The sequence below is a fragment of the Sciurus vulgaris genome, assembly GCF_902686455.1.
Source record: "Sciurus vulgaris genome assembly, chromosome: 11".
NCBI classification, from domain to species: Eukaryota; Metazoa; Chordata; class Mammalia; order Rodentia; family Sciuridae; genus Sciurus; species Sciurus vulgaris.
The window spans coordinates 89,885,491-89,906,487 of NC_136472.1; the positions used below are offsets into that span (position 1 = coordinate 89,885,491).

A 20,997-nucleotide genomic window follows, 5' to 3' on the forward strand; every position below is an offset into this window, starting at 1 on the left:
TATATAAAATTAAATGAATAGTCTCATTAGTTTATTATTAGCTTTAAAAAAGAATGTTCCTTTTTTCGAATATTTTCATTTTCATGATTTGAAAATATGGTTCATAATAAACTTAAAAATACACATTTTGCATCTATGCATAATTACTTTATTACTGACAAAAAACTGAAGTTATATAGGCTAAGAATCTGATATTAATACTATTCAAAAATATTAACTAAATGCAGTCACCGTATGGGTGTTATGCAGAGTAAAAATGAGAAAATGATTTAGATCTTTTGAAGTCAGTATACCTATGACTCTTCAACAGGAGAGTAATATAGAAATGAGAGTACCTAAAAAACTGCTGCAGTTTAAAACTAACCATTTCACTTTTACCTCTTTTCTGTTTAAGAAACCACTTGTTTGTCATCTACAACACACTAAATTCTTTTTCTCTACCTAACTTTTCTATAGATGTTATCGACCTCTGTTCTCATTTCAGTTTCAAGCAAGTATCTGTGGTAAGGGTCCTTTTATGTACTAAGTCTTAGAAATAAAGAGAGTTGAAAGGAAAAACATACCCGGGAAACAATCTACCTATCTACCTACCTATCTCTTCCAATCCCTCCCTCCCTCCTTCACTCTCTAAAGAATAAAAAATATTCTTAAAGTAACAGGAATTTATCTGAGGATACATAAGAACATAAAAAGACTTTTAGACACCATTTAGTGCAGAGGACATAGTGCTTTGAAACTTCTCACTGCCAAAGCTTCTGAAAACTACAGACTGTGTTTTATTATTCTCTGTATACCCCTACAATGCACTCGGTAATTTATACTTATTAAATGCTACTTAAACTAATATTAATGATTATATGGGAATGAGAAAGAATTATCAGAAACTACATTCATTCAATATGAAGAATATTAACAATACGTTAAAGAACAGAATTATTTGTACTTTAAAACAAAATCTAGTGTGCTTGAAACAAAATTTAACATCTCAGTAAAGTGTAGAAATATATTTTTAATAATTTATTTTGCAGTCAATAGATGGAATCAGTTTATGGGAAGAATAATTTTTCAATGAAAAAAAATTAGTTTTGAAGATGCAAGATTTCAAAATTTACAATGCTTTAATTTTTTCCCCTCATTGACTAATAAGTTAAATGCCTGAATTTTCAGATATGGATATCTTAAAATTTTTTAAAAAGTTGATATGGGAAATAAGTAGTTGGCTGATTCTCTTTATCTTGAGGTTGTATACAGAAGTTACCCTTGAAAATACTCTGATAACTCACTTTCCCTCTTGGACCCTTTATGATACCAGGCTGAGAATCTCGACAGCTTAGCTCTATCAAGAAGTCATGTACAAACAGAGAAACAACATGTATCCCATTTGTTTACAATAAAAAAAAAAAGAAGTCATGTTAATTGATGATTAGCTACAATCCTTACAACAGCCTCATCTCATTCTAAGCTTAAAAAAATAAATAAATAAGGCAACCACGTTTATCTAGCATTCAGCACTAGACCCAAAGCCTTGAAGCAGTGAACTTTCACAGTATGGTCATTAGGATACAAGCATCATGAAATTTTTATATGTTCCCTCTGTAGTCTATAGCATGAAACAGTAGGTATCTGGGAAGGCACACAATAAATATCTGTTGGATTAATTAGACTTTGGAAGATGTCCTTCATTTCAAATTTAATTAATAGCAATCATTCTGATGAGGAAAGGCAGAGGGAGTTTAGAAAAGATCCCCAGACAGGCAACTTTAATATTAGACAATTACTAAGAAATTGTGAGGGATACATGAATTTTTTTTTTCAGTTTCCTTACATTCATTCATTTATTCATTCTCATGCCTCTTGGTGAATCCACTTTTGGCTAAATACTTACACTTTAGGTAGTTACCTCCTAGAGTTCAGTCCCTTGACTACCAGTAAGATCAACCAATACAGCTTGATTACCTGTTGCTACTTATCTGCTTTATGTCCCAGAATATTTAGGCTCCTTGCTCCTTATTGCTGTAGAATACAAATATAGGCTCACATCTGAGTTTTATCCTGTTCAGGGGTTTAAAAATGAATTCCAGTACAATTATCTTAATAAATTATAAAATATTCTACCTCATCCCTTCTCTTTTCTTATTTTTTAGTTTATTTTTCCTACTCAATACGAACTTTACAAAGAAAGTCACAAGTGAGGCAAAGAAGTCATCTTACTGCTTCTCATTATCAGAATGAAAACTCAATACCTTTCATATTTCCTATAAGTGTTATATATATTGATTTAAAAATTAGCATGTGAATGTATTTTAGGCAAGTATTTTTCAAATTCTAGATCAAGACCAATTAGAGGGTTATGATATCAATTTGTGGGTTGTGAGTAGTTTTTTTTTTCTAATTATACAGACTGAGATAAAACGTCAGAATGGTTTTATTTAATCTTCCATTATTTCAATTATTTTATGAAAATAATATTTCAATTAATTTTATGTGTACACACAAAAACTTACATACACATACATACACATATTTGGGTTTTCTATAAAACATTTCCCTTTCTTACTATAGACTGCAGTTCAAAAAGTTAAAAGTCACTGACTGAAATGAAGCAAGCAGCCATAATTACTGTGATGGGGAAAAACGGAAGGGAACAGAGCTTGTGCTTTTGACTCATAAGAAAAACAGCCAGGAAAGTAAACAAATGAAACTAACAACAAAAAGAGAGATCTTTGTTCTTATGAGATATATACCATCACTGGAGGACACTTGGTAAGAGAACACAAATATTACTATTTGCAATTTCCTCTCAAGATCTCGTTAAATCATCATTGGCACTCAGTGATTACCTTAAGGCCCCTGCACCTTCAATTCTCCTTTACAATAAAGACACAAGCCCAAAATCTCCATCTTCTCTTCTAATTTCCATAAATTATTATTGGAGGAGTTGGAGAGAGATGAAATTTAAATACAACCATCTAGAAGATTTTTAAATTATGTGGCATTCACTCCCAAGCACACTCAAAAGACAATTATTAACACCTCAGCTGCTAACCTGAATAACTCCACATTCTGGCTTTTTTTTGTTTTTTTCCAGATCAAACTAATGCAAACCCTTCCTACTTAGGACCTCCATATTGGTAAGGAGATTCTATAACTTCAAGTAATAACACTAACATGTCAGAATCTGACATTTACATGAAAAAACAATCCATACCAAATTATATGGGAAAAAAAGCCTCTTCAAATCAATCCTTATGAAAACATTTTTACAGTCCATGTTATAATCTACATCACAGATCTTTGAAGTTCTATATTTGTCAGGTTGATTACTTCCCCTTGGTTATTCTTATTGGCAACTACCCTGAAACTTTGTTTTTTACCTGGAGTATATAATCAATCCGTCGTGGATTGTGGCAGTGTGCTTGGGGTTTTCCAAACTATATGTTAAGTATGGCAAATTTTTCTTAAATATACATTTTACTCCAAGGGAGTATTTTTGAGAGAAAATGATTTTTGTATAAAAAGCAACATAGATACTAAGAACTAGAATGCAAAAGGTATACTTTTTCAAAAATAAAGTACGCACTGATGTTGTGCTGCAGTTAGGCCATGTGGGGACCTGCCCGAGGACTCCTGAGGGAATGCTTTTTTCTTTCTTCTATTTGGGTTGCTGCTGTAGTATGGATAAGTGTTCCCAAAGGTGCATTTTATAAAGGCTTGGTCCTCAGCTTGGCAATTTAGGGAGGTTGTGGAACTTCTAATAGAAGAGGTAGGATCTGGTGGGAGGTCCTCAGGTCACTGGGGCTATGCCCTTGAATGGAACAATGGGAACTTAGTCCTTTTCTCTTCCCCTTTTCACTTTCCAGTCATGAGATAAGTGAGTGATTTTTACTCAATCATGTGTTTCTGCTATGATGTGCTACCTAGTCAAAGGTCCAAACTATGAACCAGTCATGGACTGAAACCTCCAAAACTTTGAGCCCAAATAAACCTTTACATTTCATAAGTTGATTATCTAGGTATTTGTTAGAGTAATGAAAAGCTGACTAACATAGTTACTCATTTGGAAAAATGTTGGTAAAACTTTTGTCCAGAACTATAAGTTATGTCCTAACTATACTGGTAAGCCACATAGGAAATGCTTCTAAACCTACAATAATATTTGTGAATTTACTTTATTATCACCTTTAAAATACACTCCTTAATTCAAAAGTCAATGTGTTATATTGAACAACATTATTCATAACCAGCTTTTAAAGATAACACCTCAGGAAGATTGAAGATGATAACGACTTAGAACTTCTCTAATTCACATGTGCTTTATCCTAGGGTCTTTCTCCGATTCAACCTTTTCTTGAAAAATTAGCCCTTCTAATCTCTGAGACCACAGTTAATTTGGCATCAAAAGCCCCTTACATCTTGTCATGGCTAATAGTCTGGAAAAATTTTGCTATGGCCATCAGCTTTCATACACAGTCACTGAGTACACTACACACTGTACCTTACAAGGCCTTCTGTTTTAAACACAGGAAGAGAAGGGAAGAAAGAACATTAAGAAAGGAATCTCAAATATAATCCTGAAATTATACTAATCAAAACTTCTCATTTTATAGACAACTATAACTAAAAACACAAACAAAATTCTTCCTGTATCCCCAGGCATGACTACTATATTTTAACATTCCCACAAGTGCAGAGATCAAAAAGAAATAGATTACAGGCCAACAAAAGCATACTTCCAAAATGAAAAGGAAAGAACGAACAGAATTTTTCTCAAAGTAAATATTCATCTTGACATGCTTTCCTATTTTTCTATATTTTTTATTTTTCTTTGGATAATTATTATAGGTTCACTAAATGAAAAGTGGGTGACTTGCTAGACTTTCTTGAGTAGAAACTATGATCAATCTACTAGCCTCCTTTTAATCAAGAGTCCTTAATGCGTTCCATTTTAACCAGAGAGCCATAACAATTAGGGGATGAGAAGTGGCTGTGGGAATAGAGAAAGATGAATTGGAGCTACTGCATGAACAGTGTCATGCCCCAAAATTGAGTTGTGAATACAAAACGTATTCCCTCTTATTCCTGTCCATTGTTCCTTCACCATGTTCTTACCTGTCTTGGGATAGGAACATCTTAATTTGAATGCGGTATACTTCCTCTTCTATCCCTTTTCCCATAAGATTTTCCATATATGCTTTGTGAATAAGAGCAGAGAAGAATTTTGAAATTGCTTCTGCCTATTTTCTATTCAACATTAAAACTTTGTCACATTTCCCAAAAGAAGACATATAAATGTCCAACATATAAATGAAAGAAATTTTCAATGAGAAGGAAAAACATAATGGGGTATCTCACCTTACCCACATGAGAATGGGTCTTCTCAAAAAGATGGGAAAAAAATAACAAATGCTGGGAAGGATTTAGAGGAAGAGAGATTTTATACACTGTTGATGGAAATGTGAACTAGTATAGCCACTATGAAGAAGAGTACTGAAGTCTCCCTAAAACTAAAATTATACCTATAATACCAGTCAGAAGTTCCACTGCTGGCTATCTCGCCAAAGAAAATGAAATCAACATGATGAAAAGACACCTACGCTCCATGTTTACTGCAGCACTATTTGAACACCCAGGATATGGAATCAACCTAAACGTCTACCAACAAGCAAATGGATAAAGAAAATGTGGTGCATATATACACAATGGAAAAAAAGCCAGCCATAAAAGTATGACATCCTGTCATCTGTGACAACACACATGTACCCAGAAGACACTATGTTCAATGAAGTAAATCAGGCAAAAACAGAAACTACATAATCTCACTCATAGATGTGATCTAAGATGTTGATCTCTCAGAAGTTGAGAGTAGAATAGTGGTTACCAGGTAAATAAGATTAAAAATAATGCATGATCTCTTCTCAAAATACTTGGAAGCAAGAAATTCAAGTGTATTCACCATGAAGAAAGGATAAAAATTTGAGATGATGAGTGTGTAATTACCCTGAGTTGATTACTACTCAATGTATACATGAATGAAAACATTATATTGGACCTTGTAACCATGTATAAATACTATGTCAACCAAAAAGTTAAAAAAATAAATAATAAAATACCTGTCAAAATGCATGTCAAATTTTAAATTAGTATTTTTAAGATTTAGTCTAAATGTTATTGGGCTGTAACTGGAAAAAACGTCATCTTTTTCCTAGATATTTTACAGTATTTCAAAAGATGAACTATACTAACATTTTTTAACCTTCATTCCCTTTAAATTAAGCTGTTTAAGCTTCTAGTCCTTATGTTTTAAAAAGAAAAAACACAATTGAAGGAAACAAAAGTATATAATTAACTATAACATGGGTAAATTAAATAAATGCTAAACAACTATATATCTTCTTTGCAATCCTGAATCCATCCTGAAATACATTTACAACATTTGAAACATGTTTCTAACTTGAAACATAATAACAAAATGTCACTAAGGCAAAATTATGATTACAAAGATAAACACACTGAATGTGTGCCCCTTGTCACCTGGAAACTATCCTACTTAAATTCCTCTGACTTAAATGGCGTCCTATGTGCATTTGTCCTAACAAAATATTTAGTCCAATAAATGCCCTGAATGCAAATAATAATTAAATGATAGACAAACTCTCATCAGGAAGGCATTCAGAAAATATAATTTCTGCTGTTGCTGGTTTTCACTACAATGGTGAGATATTTAAAGTTTCACAGATTCTAGCTAGGTAGCTGAAGGAGTAGAGTGACATTTATTAAATCAGAAACTTTGCATTTATTCTTTTCATTTATCAAAACTAAGGCATTAACTTCCATTTTATAAATAAGATATTAGGCCTACATTATAATCACTGCCAATAACTTTTTTAAATTCTCAAATACCAATGTCTGGAAAAAGGAAAAATTGAATATCGCTTCATTTACAAGAATGCAATTATAATATTAAAATAAGATGCATTAATTACTTCATTATTTGTTGGGACTAATGACACATTAACTAACTCAGGCTGACTCCTTACTTCCTGGCGGGTGAGCAAGATCAAGGCCTCAAAGGCGGTTTCAAAAGTTAATGACCATAAATCAGACCACTGTCAGGGATTGGTTAACAACAGTTCCGCAAACGTGATCAGCTCGTGCTTGCCATATAGTCCTATGGGACTCTCACCTGCGTCACCCCCCTACCCCCCACCCCCTGTGCCTTGCTGACCTTTAAGCTGATTGGTTCCCGCCTAGCCTTCACCCTACATAAAAGCTTTGTGACTTCCTCAATAAACGAATTCCTGTTGTGACAGGTCTCCCTGATGTGTCTGATTGTCCTCTGCCCGGAGGGCTGGGTGCGGGGGGTCAGTGGGCCCTACCTTTCCTGGTCTGGCCTTGTTGGGGAGTGTCCCCTTCCCTTGTCGCTGGTCCAGAAGAGCAAGGGGGTAAAGACCCCAACAATTATTAATAAGTCCCAATTGGATTCTGAATGAATTTGTAAGTACATACAGTATAAAGCTGACCAGTAAAATATCAAAGGTAGGACATGTCATTTTACCAGGAACCCAGTGTGTTTGATTTTTTGGCAACAAGGATGAGTATTAATTTTTCTATTACAGTGTGCCCATATTACAATAATTCATATTTTGCTCATATACTTGACTCATGTTTGGAATACTTAGAATTTTTTAAATTCTTTTTTTTTAATTCCACAGAGATCCACAAATTCATAGATGGTCTCCTCAGAGATTTATGAAAAAAATCTAGGTTACACAAAGAAATCACAGCGAAAGTTTTAAATGCTTAAATCATAAATCCAATAACATGCCTTTACCATTGAAGGCAGTAAACTATATCTATAAAATATAAAAACAAAGATTAATTAACTCATATTCACCTACCATACATCCTGGGGAAGATTTAAAGTTATGCTGCCTTTGATTTCGTCACGAAAGCACATATATCCTAAAGTAGCCAATGTCACATACAAAGTTGTAACAATTCCCATGCCAATATTCAGGGCTTGAGGGAAGCGTTTTGAGTCTTTCATTTGGTTTTCCAGTGGAAGGACCTAAAATAAAAAATATAATTATTTTTAAAAGGAGTGTGATACAATTATGCTTCAAAATAATAGGGTCTCATATATAGAAATTGGTCTTTTTACAGTTTATATACAAAAACTTTTTCTTTAAAATAACACATATAGTTATTAAAGGATTTTTCCATATCCTATATTTTCTACACTACACATTAAAAATTTTTTTTTTAATTAAAAAATCAGTTCTTGGCAGACAAACCTGTCCGTTTTTTTAAATAATCTTTTTATTTTGGAATAATTTTAGATTTACAAAAAAGTTGCAAAGACAGAGAGTTTTCATATATCCCTCACAAGTTTCCCCCACTGTTAACATATCACTTACCATGTTACACTTTCTACAACTATGAACCAACATGTGTGAATTACTAGTAACTAAACTCTAAACTTCATTTGTATTTCTTTAGGTTTTCCCTTCTTCTCTTCCAAAGTCCCATCCAGGATAACTCACTGTATTTTGTCACCTTTCTTCCTAAGTCTTTTCTGGTTTCTGGTAGTTTTTCAATCTTTCCTTGTTGTTCATTATCTTGACAGTTTTCAGCAGTATGGGTTAGCTATTTTGCATAATATCTCTCTATTCGAGTTTGCCCAACATTTTCTTTGTGACTAGTCTGGGATTATAAGGTTTTAGAGAAGAATACCTCACAGGGGGAGTGTCCTTGTCATCATACATGCTTTTATGCCTGGTAAGGTTCATTTTGATCACTTCATTAAGGTAGTTTGCCAGGCTTCTCTGCTATAAAGTTATTTTTTCCCTTTCATCATGTTCTTTTTATGTTCTAAATCGAGCCCATACTCCAAAGACTAATGGGGAATTAACTATACATCCCAGAGGGAGAAGACTCCACATAAATCATTTGGGATTCTGTCCCATGTATTTATTTGCTTAGTCACTTATTCATATGAGCATAGACTTACACAGATTTGGTTAATACACGGAATTATAACTAAATATTCTTGTTATCCATTTGGTCACTCATACTGCTCCCACCTTAGCTACTGTGAATTCTATGAGGATGGCTCCTGTGTCCCTTTAATGTGTTTCCAATCTTTCTTTTTTGAGCATTTCTTTACTTTCTTGTACTCTAGACTTATCTTGAATCTATTTGCTTCAGCACTAAAATCAGTCATTTGTCTCTAAATAACTTTAGTTCTTTTGTTGGAAAAGTGTATTCAGAAATCAAGATCTGGGTTATAGGTGTGCTTCTTTCTTCCAAGTGTCACTGCTTGTTAGGTCCTATCAGGAAACAGAGCTAGAAAATACATGCATGTATGCAAACCTCTGTAACTAGTTCTATATCTTAAAGAAGTTGTCTGTCAATTTCATTAAGGCTAGTAAATGGTTTTCATTGCATAAAAATCGCTTTTAAAGAAAAGGCTGATTGAAAAAAATCAAGGTTTTTAGGTTAATCTTCAAAACATAATTTAGCTGTACAGTGAAAGATACTATGTAATAAAAATAGCAAGAATTTATTAAGTGCTTAAGTACAGCAGCTATCATTCTAAGACCTTAGCAAGCAGCATCTCAGACAGTTCTCAGAATAGCCCTGTAAGGTGGTATCTCCATTACTATTATGGCTTTTCACATGAATAAATCTGTTTCATATGGAAACATTAACTGCTAAGAATAGAATAGAGCAGAGCACAGTGCGGATGCACTTGAGACCATCCAGACCTGATATACGAGGCCGTGGCCAGCAATGGTAGCACTGCAGCTAATAAAGGAAAAAGGGAAAGAAATTAATGTTTCCTGAGGCCTCTTTTGTGTCATGTGGCATTGAAAGTGATTTATATATAATCTTCTTCATGGGACAGATTTGAGAAATAGTAAAGAAGAATCAACATGCCTGAATTGCTAATTGGAATGGAGAACCAAGCATGAGTAAGAATACCCCAATATTTCAAATTTAAGCAACCAGAAGGAAAACTAAAAGAAAAAAGAGAAATGAGAAAGTGAAGCTGATTTGGGGTGAGAAAGTATGCACTGGAAACTAAGTCACTGAATTTGAGATGGTCAGAGAAAAAAACACTTAAACAGCAATGTCCAGTTATTAACTAGATAATAAAATTCCCTAAAATAAGAAGTTAAAATCTACAGTTAAGTCTGCAATAGTGATAACTAGAGCTGTGAGAATTTGTAAGAATTATCTGAAGTGTGAGAATAATCTAAAGGAGAAGTCAGAGAGCAAAATCCCAAGTAAAGTACTATAAAATTGTCTTTTAGACTGATTCTGTCTGGAGATCATTTTAAATAGGTATGTGCAGTGAATCTGCTCCTATGACAAACCATAAGAGTATGAAACATAAACTATAGAACAGAATAAACAGTAATACTATATTTTCCCCACATCTACAAATAATGGGCAATACATAAACTGGAAGTACCTTGAGCAGAAAATTTAAGAACTTAGAACCCTCAGGATGCTGTTTCTTGGCATTAGCTTTATGACAACACTTTTCAAAACAAACATACACAAATCTAAAGTAATAATTTATATTTGACTTATGTAACAATAACTTAGTAACAATTTCAGTTTCCTTCAAATAATCTAGTCTATAAAATATGTTTGGGATGTGCTTAAGTATGTGGAGTATAAACAAAACTAAGTTAAATTTTTGAAGCTGGTGATGCTTACACAGTAGTCCATAACACTATCTAAATTTTGTATAGGTTTAAAATTACATAATAGAATGTTAAAATCATTTAGTTTAATTTCCTTATTTTACAAATAAAGAAGGAAGATGTTTAAGATTAAACTCTTAGTGGAAAAACTAAACTATAATACAAATCTACTAGAAATCATGTTTCAGGAATAAAGAAAACTGAAATTTAAAAAAAACATGCATTTTCACATAGCTTCACAATGTTAGTCTCTGATATGACTTAAAATATTTAAAAATAATACAGACTAATTCTTACCACTCCTATGCCTTCAAAAGCAAATACAGCAGTACCAAAAAAAAGTGGATATTTTTTCCAACCAGCCACTATGGGAAGGTTGTGGGGATCTGGCATGTTCTGCAGAAAGGAGGGAAAAAAATATATATTTATTTATTTTAAAGAATTTAAGATGAAAGAGCAAAATCCTATTCTCCTGAGCTTCACAACAGGAAATGTAGGTTATAAAAGTGAATATTTCTTTCGATGAACACTTTAAGCAGCCTATGTTAAATGTAGCAAAGCTGTTAGGATTTAATTGCCAAAGCAACTGTTTTCCTCATGGCCACACATTCCATCTGAGCAAAATGCTCCTGATCACCTGTTTCCACCTGTAAGTTCCAGACTGTGCACACTGGGTGTGGCTCCTGCCACAACAGGAAATGCAAAAGCATACTTAGGTCTGAGATGAGAGCCAAATTATCAATTAACAACCATGGCTGCAGGTACTCAACAGAAAGCCATTCTCCTCTCTACTGTCATTGCTCCTTTAGGCCTCTGAGCTACTAGCTTCCTTACTCTGGCTTTGTCTTTCACAGCTCTGCTGCTCCCAGTACAAGTTTCTTCTGATTTCAGAATTTATTCACTGAGCTGACAGCTGTTATTATCCTTATTTATGTATATGGGACCTAACTCTGGTTTTGGTTACATGGCACTGATACACAGCCTTGTTTCCAATTCTCACAATCTGGACAAACACACAAAGGGCATATTTTGTTCAAAATCTCTTGCTCTACAATGACTTCTTCTTCCAGATATACAAATCTGATCTCTACTTCTTCACCATCCCGCATTCTCTGCCTTACCTGACTAGAAGCAGAATTCAAGGCCAAGAAGAGGATGAACAAAGCAACTGAAGCATGAAGCACAAGGATAATTTAGGGAATAGAAAAGACTGAAACAATGGAAACATAGGTAGAACTGTATGATATAAAGGTGACACAGTACCCAAAACATAGGCTAGGGTCAGAATGAAAGAGGTTTGAAGGATCTGGATTATTTGCTACCACTAAACTGTTAGTAAAGGTAAGCAGGATGCTATTTCACTTCTTCATTAATGAGCTCATGCCATTTCATCTACCCAACAAACAACCTTTTCTGCCTAATAAGTCTTACATGTTCAGCTAAGGGGTCATGAACTCCAGAAAGCCTTATGTGATCTTCTTTCCTGTCCCCTTATACTCTTAAGTACTGTAAGAGAGAATATAGGTTTGGGAATTCAGAAAAGGGAAAAATGAAACACAGGCCCACCATAAGAGTTTGCAATTGAATTAATGGAGATTTGCAACAATTACCTTAGAAGCAATATATAAGATGGATTAGATCAGGAGGAATAGAATGGGGATTCTCAACCTTTTCTGGATAACTGGCTCTTTGAGAGATGAAAGTCATACAGCTGCTTAGGAAAAATAGTATGTGTATATGTATATGTATATTATGTACGGAGAGAAAGAGGTACGTGGGGGAGAGGGGACAGTAAGGGAGAGGTATGGGAAGGGGACATAGGGGGAGAGACCAAATCTTAAAAACAATTCTAAGGAATCTTCAGATTCCCCTAACCCTGAGAGATTTTAAACAAACTGGAATGAAAATCCCCAGAATTAATAATAAAATTAGTTCAGGTTATAGCATGTATTTCTTATAAAGGGATTATAGTGTAGTAGAAGTGGATTGAAGCAGTGGAAGCAAATAAATGTGTAGAAGTAAAAGAAATTAGAATTACATACATTCCCATAAATTGATTCTTGTGAGCCACTGTACTGAAAGCACAACCCTAAATCTCAGAAGAACTCTATAGGGTAGGTAGCACCATCTTCTGAAGCACCAACACAAAGCCCAGAAGCATATTTACCAAGACCCAAAAGCAGGCCAGACTAAAAAGCCTGTAACTGTCACCACTATGTCACACACTTTCAAATTCGCAGTATAATCCAGAAAGAAACCAAGCTTTACCATTTGTCTGCTGTGGACAGATGTGCAGTAATGGTCTTTATGTGTCATTACTTTTATCTCCAAAGAAAACAGAAGTTTTATTTGCATAGGAAATATATGATATTTATGTAAAAACATGTAATACTTACCCTAACAACATACTGGTAAATTATCACAAGACTGACAGCCATGGAAATGTTGGCAAGGAATGAAAGTACAAATAGATTCTTTAGCTCACGAATGAAGACCAAAAGAATTATAAATGGAAGAAAGCAAAGCATGTATATCCTTAGGTCAATACTCCTTCTCTCACATGGGTTTGACAAATTGGTACTATTCGAAACAAATATTTTACTCTCCAAGAATCCTTCATGCACCTATATAGGAGTATCAGGGGAATAAGGAAGGAAGAAAGACACACATCAACTTCTAAGAGAAAAATGAAGAAAATTATAATATACATACATTATGATAAATTCCTATGACATACTGTACAATAAAATATTTCCATTTGTCTGGATACTCTGGCTTCCTAGAAACGCATATATCAATATAAGAATAATTAAGGTAGGAAAGCATTCTTTGCAAGATAACTTATTTTTTGTACTCTAAAAAAGTTCACTAGAAAATTATGAGGATGGGTTTACTAACTTAATCTGAAGCTTTGTAACCACGATGCTCATGATTCCTGCAATGACTCAAAGATTCATTTCTGAGCTCATCAAACTGGGAGCACATTTGCCTAGAATGACCAGGGGTACTCTACTTTAGCTTATTTTCTTCGCAATAAAAAACAAGCACTAAGTATCTCTCAGAAATATACAAAAGTCAAATTTTAAAATCATAGTCTGACTTTAAAATGTGTGTAAAGCAACTATTTATAAATTACCATCATTATCAATAAACATTACTAAGAATCCACAAAATTCACATTGCCATGTTAGACAGTAATTTTTGCTAGAAAACTTGTACGGTATAAATCAACACTTAAAAACCTATTTGCCCACTTTTATAATGTAATTTTTAGATTTCAAAAGAAATGCAATGATTTATAAATTTCATATATTAAAATTTGTCTCTGATTCAGCTAATCATGTAATCCAACTTTCTAAAACAGCAATGAAATTAAAGTAGAATTTAGAAACAATCTTGTAGCTCAATCTGCAGCTCAGGCAAATCAGACTATAATTTAAATATCAGTGTAAAACTACTTGTGCCCAAACCTCCTTTGAACACACTGATATTGTCAAGGGTCTGATTATATTCTTAAGAAACAGATCCTATAATAGTAACAGTTAGTAATTTTTTAGTACTTTCTTATCAGGTACTGAACTGTAAGCTTTATAAACATCTCAATCTTCCAAATGATTCTTAGAAGTGGGTAACAGTATTAATTTCAATTTAAACTAGAGAAAACTGAGGCTTATAAAAGGGGAAAAAACTTGCTTCACAGTATCAAACCAATGAGTGGCGGGTCTAGGATGCAAACTCAGGCCTAGATATTGATATCAACCTGACCAAAATAATACCACCCAAAGGGGGTATTCTGTCCAAGAAGCTACCCACCTCCACTTTGACATCTTTCCTGAAAGGTACCAAAAATTAAGGGGCCGACAAACCAGACATTTAAAACAAAATTCTGATATGGCTTATAATTCATGTTTCTTTTATTCTACTTTTATACTTAAAATCCATAATAAAAATTGTTTAATATCAATATGAACACAGATATCATCTTAGATGGTAGGGAATTTAGTGGATTTTTAAGCTATATAGGCATTTTATAATTCACACTGGCCTAACAAACCCTCAAATTATACCATGTACCATTTAAGAAATGTGCTACTCACCATTTTCATGTAACTGGCCATCAAAACTTTATTTTTTTTTTATAATTTGAAATTGAAACAAAATTACTAATTTACATTACTTGGCCTTTAAGAAGATATTTAATTGTTGACTTAATTTTCTCAGTAATCAAATTCTTTAGAGCTGCGTACTTCTTATCAAAGCAGTACCTCTGATAATTAAATTAGGTAATGATCAGATTTAAGCTCTAACAAAAATTCCTGGCAAGAGAAAGGCAGTTACATAAACAAACTTTTAAAGGGTTGTTTGAATTATTAGGTGCTTGGAAATTTAAAAATTAGTTCTATCATAATATCTTATAAAAATTTAGCATTCTCTGGGCAGAAAGATGGTTATAAACGTTCTCAGGATTTTAAAAAATACAATAAAAAATGTAGATACATACCTAGAGCAAGATTCAGGTAAACATTTGAGTCCTTTGGTGCCCTCTAGAGACAGAGATGGGCTAATAGGACTTCCTATGGTCTCACATGTTTACCAAAATGTAAAACACTGGAATAAATATTATAAAATAAAATTACTAAATTGTTTTTTTTTTTTTCATTTAGAGCTCAAGTTTATTAAAACCCACTACTTATTAACTTTCAATGACTCGGTAATTTTATGATTAAAATTCCAAAGGCAGATTATGCTTTTTAGTAAAGCTAACAACAGTATTAAATAATTCCCTACAATTGAATACTGTTTTACATTTTACAAAGGCTTTCACAAACCTTTTTTTGTCATCTAAGCCTCACGATAAGTTTATGAGGAACCAGGAAAGATTTTGTTACTACTCCTATTTTGTAAAACAGTGTTGGTAACAAGGAAACTGAGGCTTGGCCAAAATAAGGGGATCTTGATCAGTGGGTGAGTTAAAAGTGAGAGCAGGAATGTGAATTCATATCTTCTGATTCTTGTCAATGAATCTGGGTATCACTACATTTTTTCCTCTTACTGTAATATTCCTTCCTCAACCTCCATGTCCGTATATACGCCATTTTACCTATCTGAAATTTTCTAGAGTATCTAAAACAAGAAGGGAAGAGTGAATAGAACCATGATTGTCTACAATCAGAAACACTAAGATTATTTTTCTCCACTGACTGTCCATAATGGCTTAATGAGAACAACAGCAGCCATGTGGCAGCTAGAGAGCATGTTTCCACATCTGTACTGGCAATGAAACCCTTATTTCTTTATGTTAATGAAATATTGCACCTTCAATTTCATTTACATTAAGGCAGTAAAAATACCACCACAGCTTTTAATTATAACAGCAGTAATAAATGATAAGGTTTAATTAACCAGTGTGTGCACTGTTGTATACTGCTATCAAATGTAAAAGAACACCTCTGGAGAGACAATGAAAATCTCTAACCTCATGCTGCTTTGGTGACCATCTACCTACCTGCTCTGCCCAGCAATGTGTTCATAGTTAATTTCAGCTATTTTCTAAAGCCTGACTGTTAGTCTTTTTTCATGCTGCTCTTAATGCCTCCAAATGACTTTCACCTTTCTGTCCACAGCAGGTGTTCTCTCTGCCTCCTAGAGATATGTTTTTCATGTGTCTTTTTAGAAAATATACAAATAAGTTAAATTTTTCACTAGCCTTTCACTCATTATTCTATAATTACAATGTTTGAAATTGTATCTAAAGGAACAGCACTGGTTTAGATTACATATTGGGTGACAACTTGGGCAGACACCTAGTTTTCAGTCTAATTCCATATGACTTAGAGCATGTTACTCATGATCTGTGAGATTTCTTCATAAAATGAAAATATACAAATAAGTTAAATTTTTCATTTAAGTGTCAGTTTAGAAGAAACTGACACTTCATAGAAGAAAGCTACCCAACGCTTCTAAATATTTATTGTCTCCACTTTTTCCACTATTCATGTCACATGTACATATATACACACACCCATAATATCTGACAACATCCTGTCCAGAGATAAGAAATTAACATATTGGGTGACCAACTTGGGCAGACACCTAGTTTTCAGTCTAATTCCATATGACTTAGAGCATGTTACTCATGATCTGTGAGATTTCTTCATAAAATGAGCATAATACAGCTGGGAGTGATGGCACATGCCTGTAGTCTCAGCTGCTAGGGAGGTTGAGGCAAGAGGATTGCGAGTTCAAAGTCAGGCTCAGCAATTTAGTGAGACCCTAAGCAACTTAGTAAGACCCTGTCTCTAAATAAAACATAAAAAAAGTGCTGGGGATGTGGCAGCTCAGTGACTAAGTGCCCCTGGGTTCAATCCCTGGTATTAAAAATATATATATACAGAGTCATTGCAAAGATTAAACTATATTTGCCATAGCTTATAAATATAAAATTACAAGGCATTATCAACATTAATCCTAGATTCACAAAAAACTTTCTGATGACTCTTTTAGGAGATATTAGAAAAGATACAGTGCTAACATGTTGCACAATCCTAGAAAGATATCATTCCCATCATGTTCTATGTAAATGATTGGTAAAATGGTGTGTCTTATCAGTTCTGACCATAAATGGCCTCACAATGGATTAGGAGTCCTAGGAATATACCATTTCTGAAGATAAATACATGTAACATCTAAGGCACATCATTTATAATGAGTAATGCTAATGAAAGAACTGACACTTTATTTTGGTAAACAAATGAGTATAAAGAGAATTCTAATTAACTATAATTGCTATTGCTCTTTTCTATCTTCTCCACATCTCTCATCTCTACTTGCTTTCACTAGCCTTTCACTCATTATTCTATAATTACAATGTTTGAGGGAACACCTGTATCTAAAGGAACAGCACTGGTTTAGATTACATATTTATCTTTCAGAAAAGTTTGTTTCATAAGAACTTATTTATTTGCAAGTATCAAAGAAAAGAGGAGAGAATAATAGCCTGGAAATAGGATATTTTGGAAAAACTAAACAGGTCAAAAATAAACCACATAATTTTTTAGAGCTCTCAAGTAGAGACAACATCTAAGATTACCCTCCTAGCCAAAACTGCCAGCAGTCACAACACCAATGTCTTGACACCATTCTTTTTATAGATGTAGAAGAAGTAGCTAAGTAAGAAACCAAGCTAAAACAATCATGGATGGACTAAAAGAAAAGAGTTGACAGAGAAAATGGGAGTGAAAGGTGTATGAATAAGGAAGAAAATAAGTGGCAAAAACACCATCAATGTGAGAAATTGAACAGAAGGGCTAAACCCTTTCAGTTAACAAAAGTTTATTGAATACTTGCTCAAAAAAAACAGGTACAAAACCAGGTCTAAGAAATAAAGAGATAAAATTTTAAAATCCCTCTCAGTCTGTTGTGAGTTTATCTGCCCCACTTCCAATCTAATAACCATATCAGTACCTAGAAGCCAGGCACTCTTAGAAGTTACTTTACAGTGGTAGACACAACAGATACAATAGTCCTTTCCCTCATGGGGCTTTCAGTCTAGTGGTAAAAATTAATCTGTTCATTAACTTCAATACAGTGTGTATTTTCAAAAGTGTTACAGAAGTCAGAATAAAAAACATTAAATTCTAGCAAAAGATGGAAAAAAAGATGGCATGGAGGAACAGCTGAAGGTTTCACACAACAGGTAACACTGAAGTTAGGTTGAAAACTTTTCCAAATATAAATAAAACTTCTATAAACACTGAAAAGTGATACCCTGGACAAAACACTGATCTGGAGATGCAGATTCCTGATTACTAAATAACAGGGACTCTTTAAAAGAACTCTCATTCCTTAATAAGAGAGCTCCATTTGCTTTTTCAACTTTGAAAAACTAAACTTGTGGTTTGAATATAATATACAGGAATAGTAAAAATAAGGGGTTAGCAAACTACAGCCTGCAGACAAAATCTGACTTTATATCTATTTTTCAAATAAAATTTTACAGAATCCATACTTATTTGTTTATATATTATTGTCTGTGACTAAATTAGTAGTTGCAACAGAGACCATATGATATGCCAAATGGAAAATCCTCATTATATGATCCTTTACAGAAAAAGTTTGCAAATTCTTGCTCTTAATATAAAATGAAGCGTATTTTATTCTCAGAAAAAGTGAAATATATATTTAAAGGTCCATAAAGGTTCTTTAGAAAACATGATCACATCATCATTTGCATAAAAATACAATTCTACATATTACTATGTGTAATGCTTATTGTTCTATATATAGTCAGATAATTATAAAAGTTATTGACTGAAAAATGATTAAAGTAGATCAGGGGTAACACAGGAATAATATCAATCATAAAGAAATGTGCTTTAGCACCAATCAAAAATAAATAAATGAGGGAAAGAAAGATAAGTAGAGTAGAGGAAAGAGAATAGGAAGAGGGAGGAAGGGAGAGAAAGTGGGAGAGAACAGGAACTGAAATGGAGTAAATGAAATTCCATGCATGTATGATTTTGTCAAAATGAACCCAACTACTACATATAATTAATGTTCTAATAAAAAAAAAGAAAAAAAGAATTGTGCTTTAGCATTGTTCTAATAGGAATTTTTATTTCAGTGCTTTGCATGTTTGTTCAAATAGACTATTAATCTCCCCACGGAGATTAGAAGTCACCTCCTCTTAAAACAAACCTTCACTATGGGGAGAATTATAGAAAACCATACATTTTTAGACAGTGTATTTTTAAACAATGGCATAATTACTGGATTCCAGTAATTGTTATGGTTTAGATGTGATGTCCCCCAAAAATCTCACATGTGAGGGTTCAGATGGGAAATATTTAGGTTGTGAGAGCCTTAAACTAATCAGTTATTTAATCCCTCATGGCATTAACTGAGTGGTAACTGGAGGTAGGTGGGGTGTGGCTGCAGGAGGTGAGGCATTGAGGGGTGGCTTTGGGGTATATATTTGTATCTGGCGAATGGAGTTTCTCTCCGCTTTCTGATCATCATGTGAGCTCCTTCCCTTCTACCACGCCCTTCCACCATGATGTCCTGTCTCACCTTGATCCCTGAGGAATAGCGCCAGCTGTCTATGGACTGAGACCTCTGAAACCATGAGCCCATAAATTAACTTTTCTTCCCCTGAAATTTTTCTGGCAGGTCTTTCAGTCACAGTGACAAAAAAGCTGACTGAAACAGAAATGAATGCTCATTTTTCTACTTCCTTTGTTAGACTGCTGGTTAAAACCTTGTATATTCTTTACAGAACACCAATATAAAGTATATGCTCCAAAAGTATCTATGGATGTGCTTTTGAGTTAGAAGTTAGAAGTAACTAACAATCAGTAAATCATGTCATATTTTGATTTGAAAGAACAGGCATTAATGATATTATAGCAAGAACATGGTTGTCTCATGGTTTAGATCCCCCCAAAAACTCATATGTGAGACAATGAAAGAAGTTTTAGAGGAGAAATGATTGGATTATGATAGCCTTCACCCAATCAGTGAATAAATCCTCTGATAGAGATGAACTGAGAAGTAACTGAAGGCAGGTAAGGTGTGGCTGGAGGAGGTGGTCATTACGGGGAGCATGCCTTTGGGGTATTTATTTTCTGTCTGGTGAGTGGAGCCTCTCTCTCTGCTTCCTGATCATCATGTGAGCTGCTTCCCTCCACCACACTCTTCTTCCATGATGTCCTGACTCACCTCAAGCCCCAAGGAATGGCCAGCTATGGACTGAGACCTATGAAACTGTGAGTCCCCAAATAAACTTTTCCTCCTCTAAAATTGTTCTTGTCAGGTCTTTTAGTCACAGCGGCAAAAAAGGTGTTCTAATAGGAACAATCAACAATAGCAAAAATCCAAATTGCAAAACAAAAGATTAAAGGAAAATTTATAAATGATCATTTATGAAAGGAATACATTTTCATATTCAACCATGGCTTCCACAGAAGAAATATGATGCTATCAGTAGGGCAATAGATTTCACTAACTGAAGAAAAATACTCACTTGTTTCACATTTTCAGCTAAAAAGACAATATAAACACTGCAGAATCCCAGTTGTGTTATCACCAAAAAAAAATCAACCATACTCCTAAAAGAGATATCCACAAATAAGTATCAGTAAAAGCTAGTAAAAAGTTAATATATTTTATGTCTCTCTTTTAAACTGTTTTTAAAATATTTTATATATTTTACCTCCTTAAATTAAAAATGTAAGTATTTATTTCCTACACAGATCATTTATTTATGATCAGTGGATCACTAGAA

At 33.7% G+C, this 20,997-nt stretch overlaps 1 protein-coding gene across 3 annotated transcripts in view; it reads right to left on the reverse strand.

The window, feature by feature from the left end:
- Window positions 1–20,997, reverse strand: part of SLC36A4 (solute carrier family 36 member 4) — a 50,637-nt gene that overhangs the window by 10,302 nt on the left and 19,338 nt on the right. For 2 of the 3 annotated variants that reach the window (XM_079102799.1, XM_079102801.1), the window contains 4 exons: window positions 20,737–20,821; window positions 13,112–13,339; window positions 11,013–11,111; window positions 7,899–8,068 (listed from right to left, as the gene is read on the reverse strand). In XM_079102799.1, the coding sequence (XP_078958925.1) occupies window positions 7,899–8,068; window positions 11,013–11,111; window positions 13,112–13,339; window positions 20,737–20,821 (582 nt within the window). The remainder of the gene's footprint in view (window positions 1–7,898; window positions 8,069–11,012; window positions 11,112–13,111; window positions 13,340–20,736; window positions 20,822–20,997) is intronic. The other variant, XM_079102800.1, reaches the window with a different exon arrangement.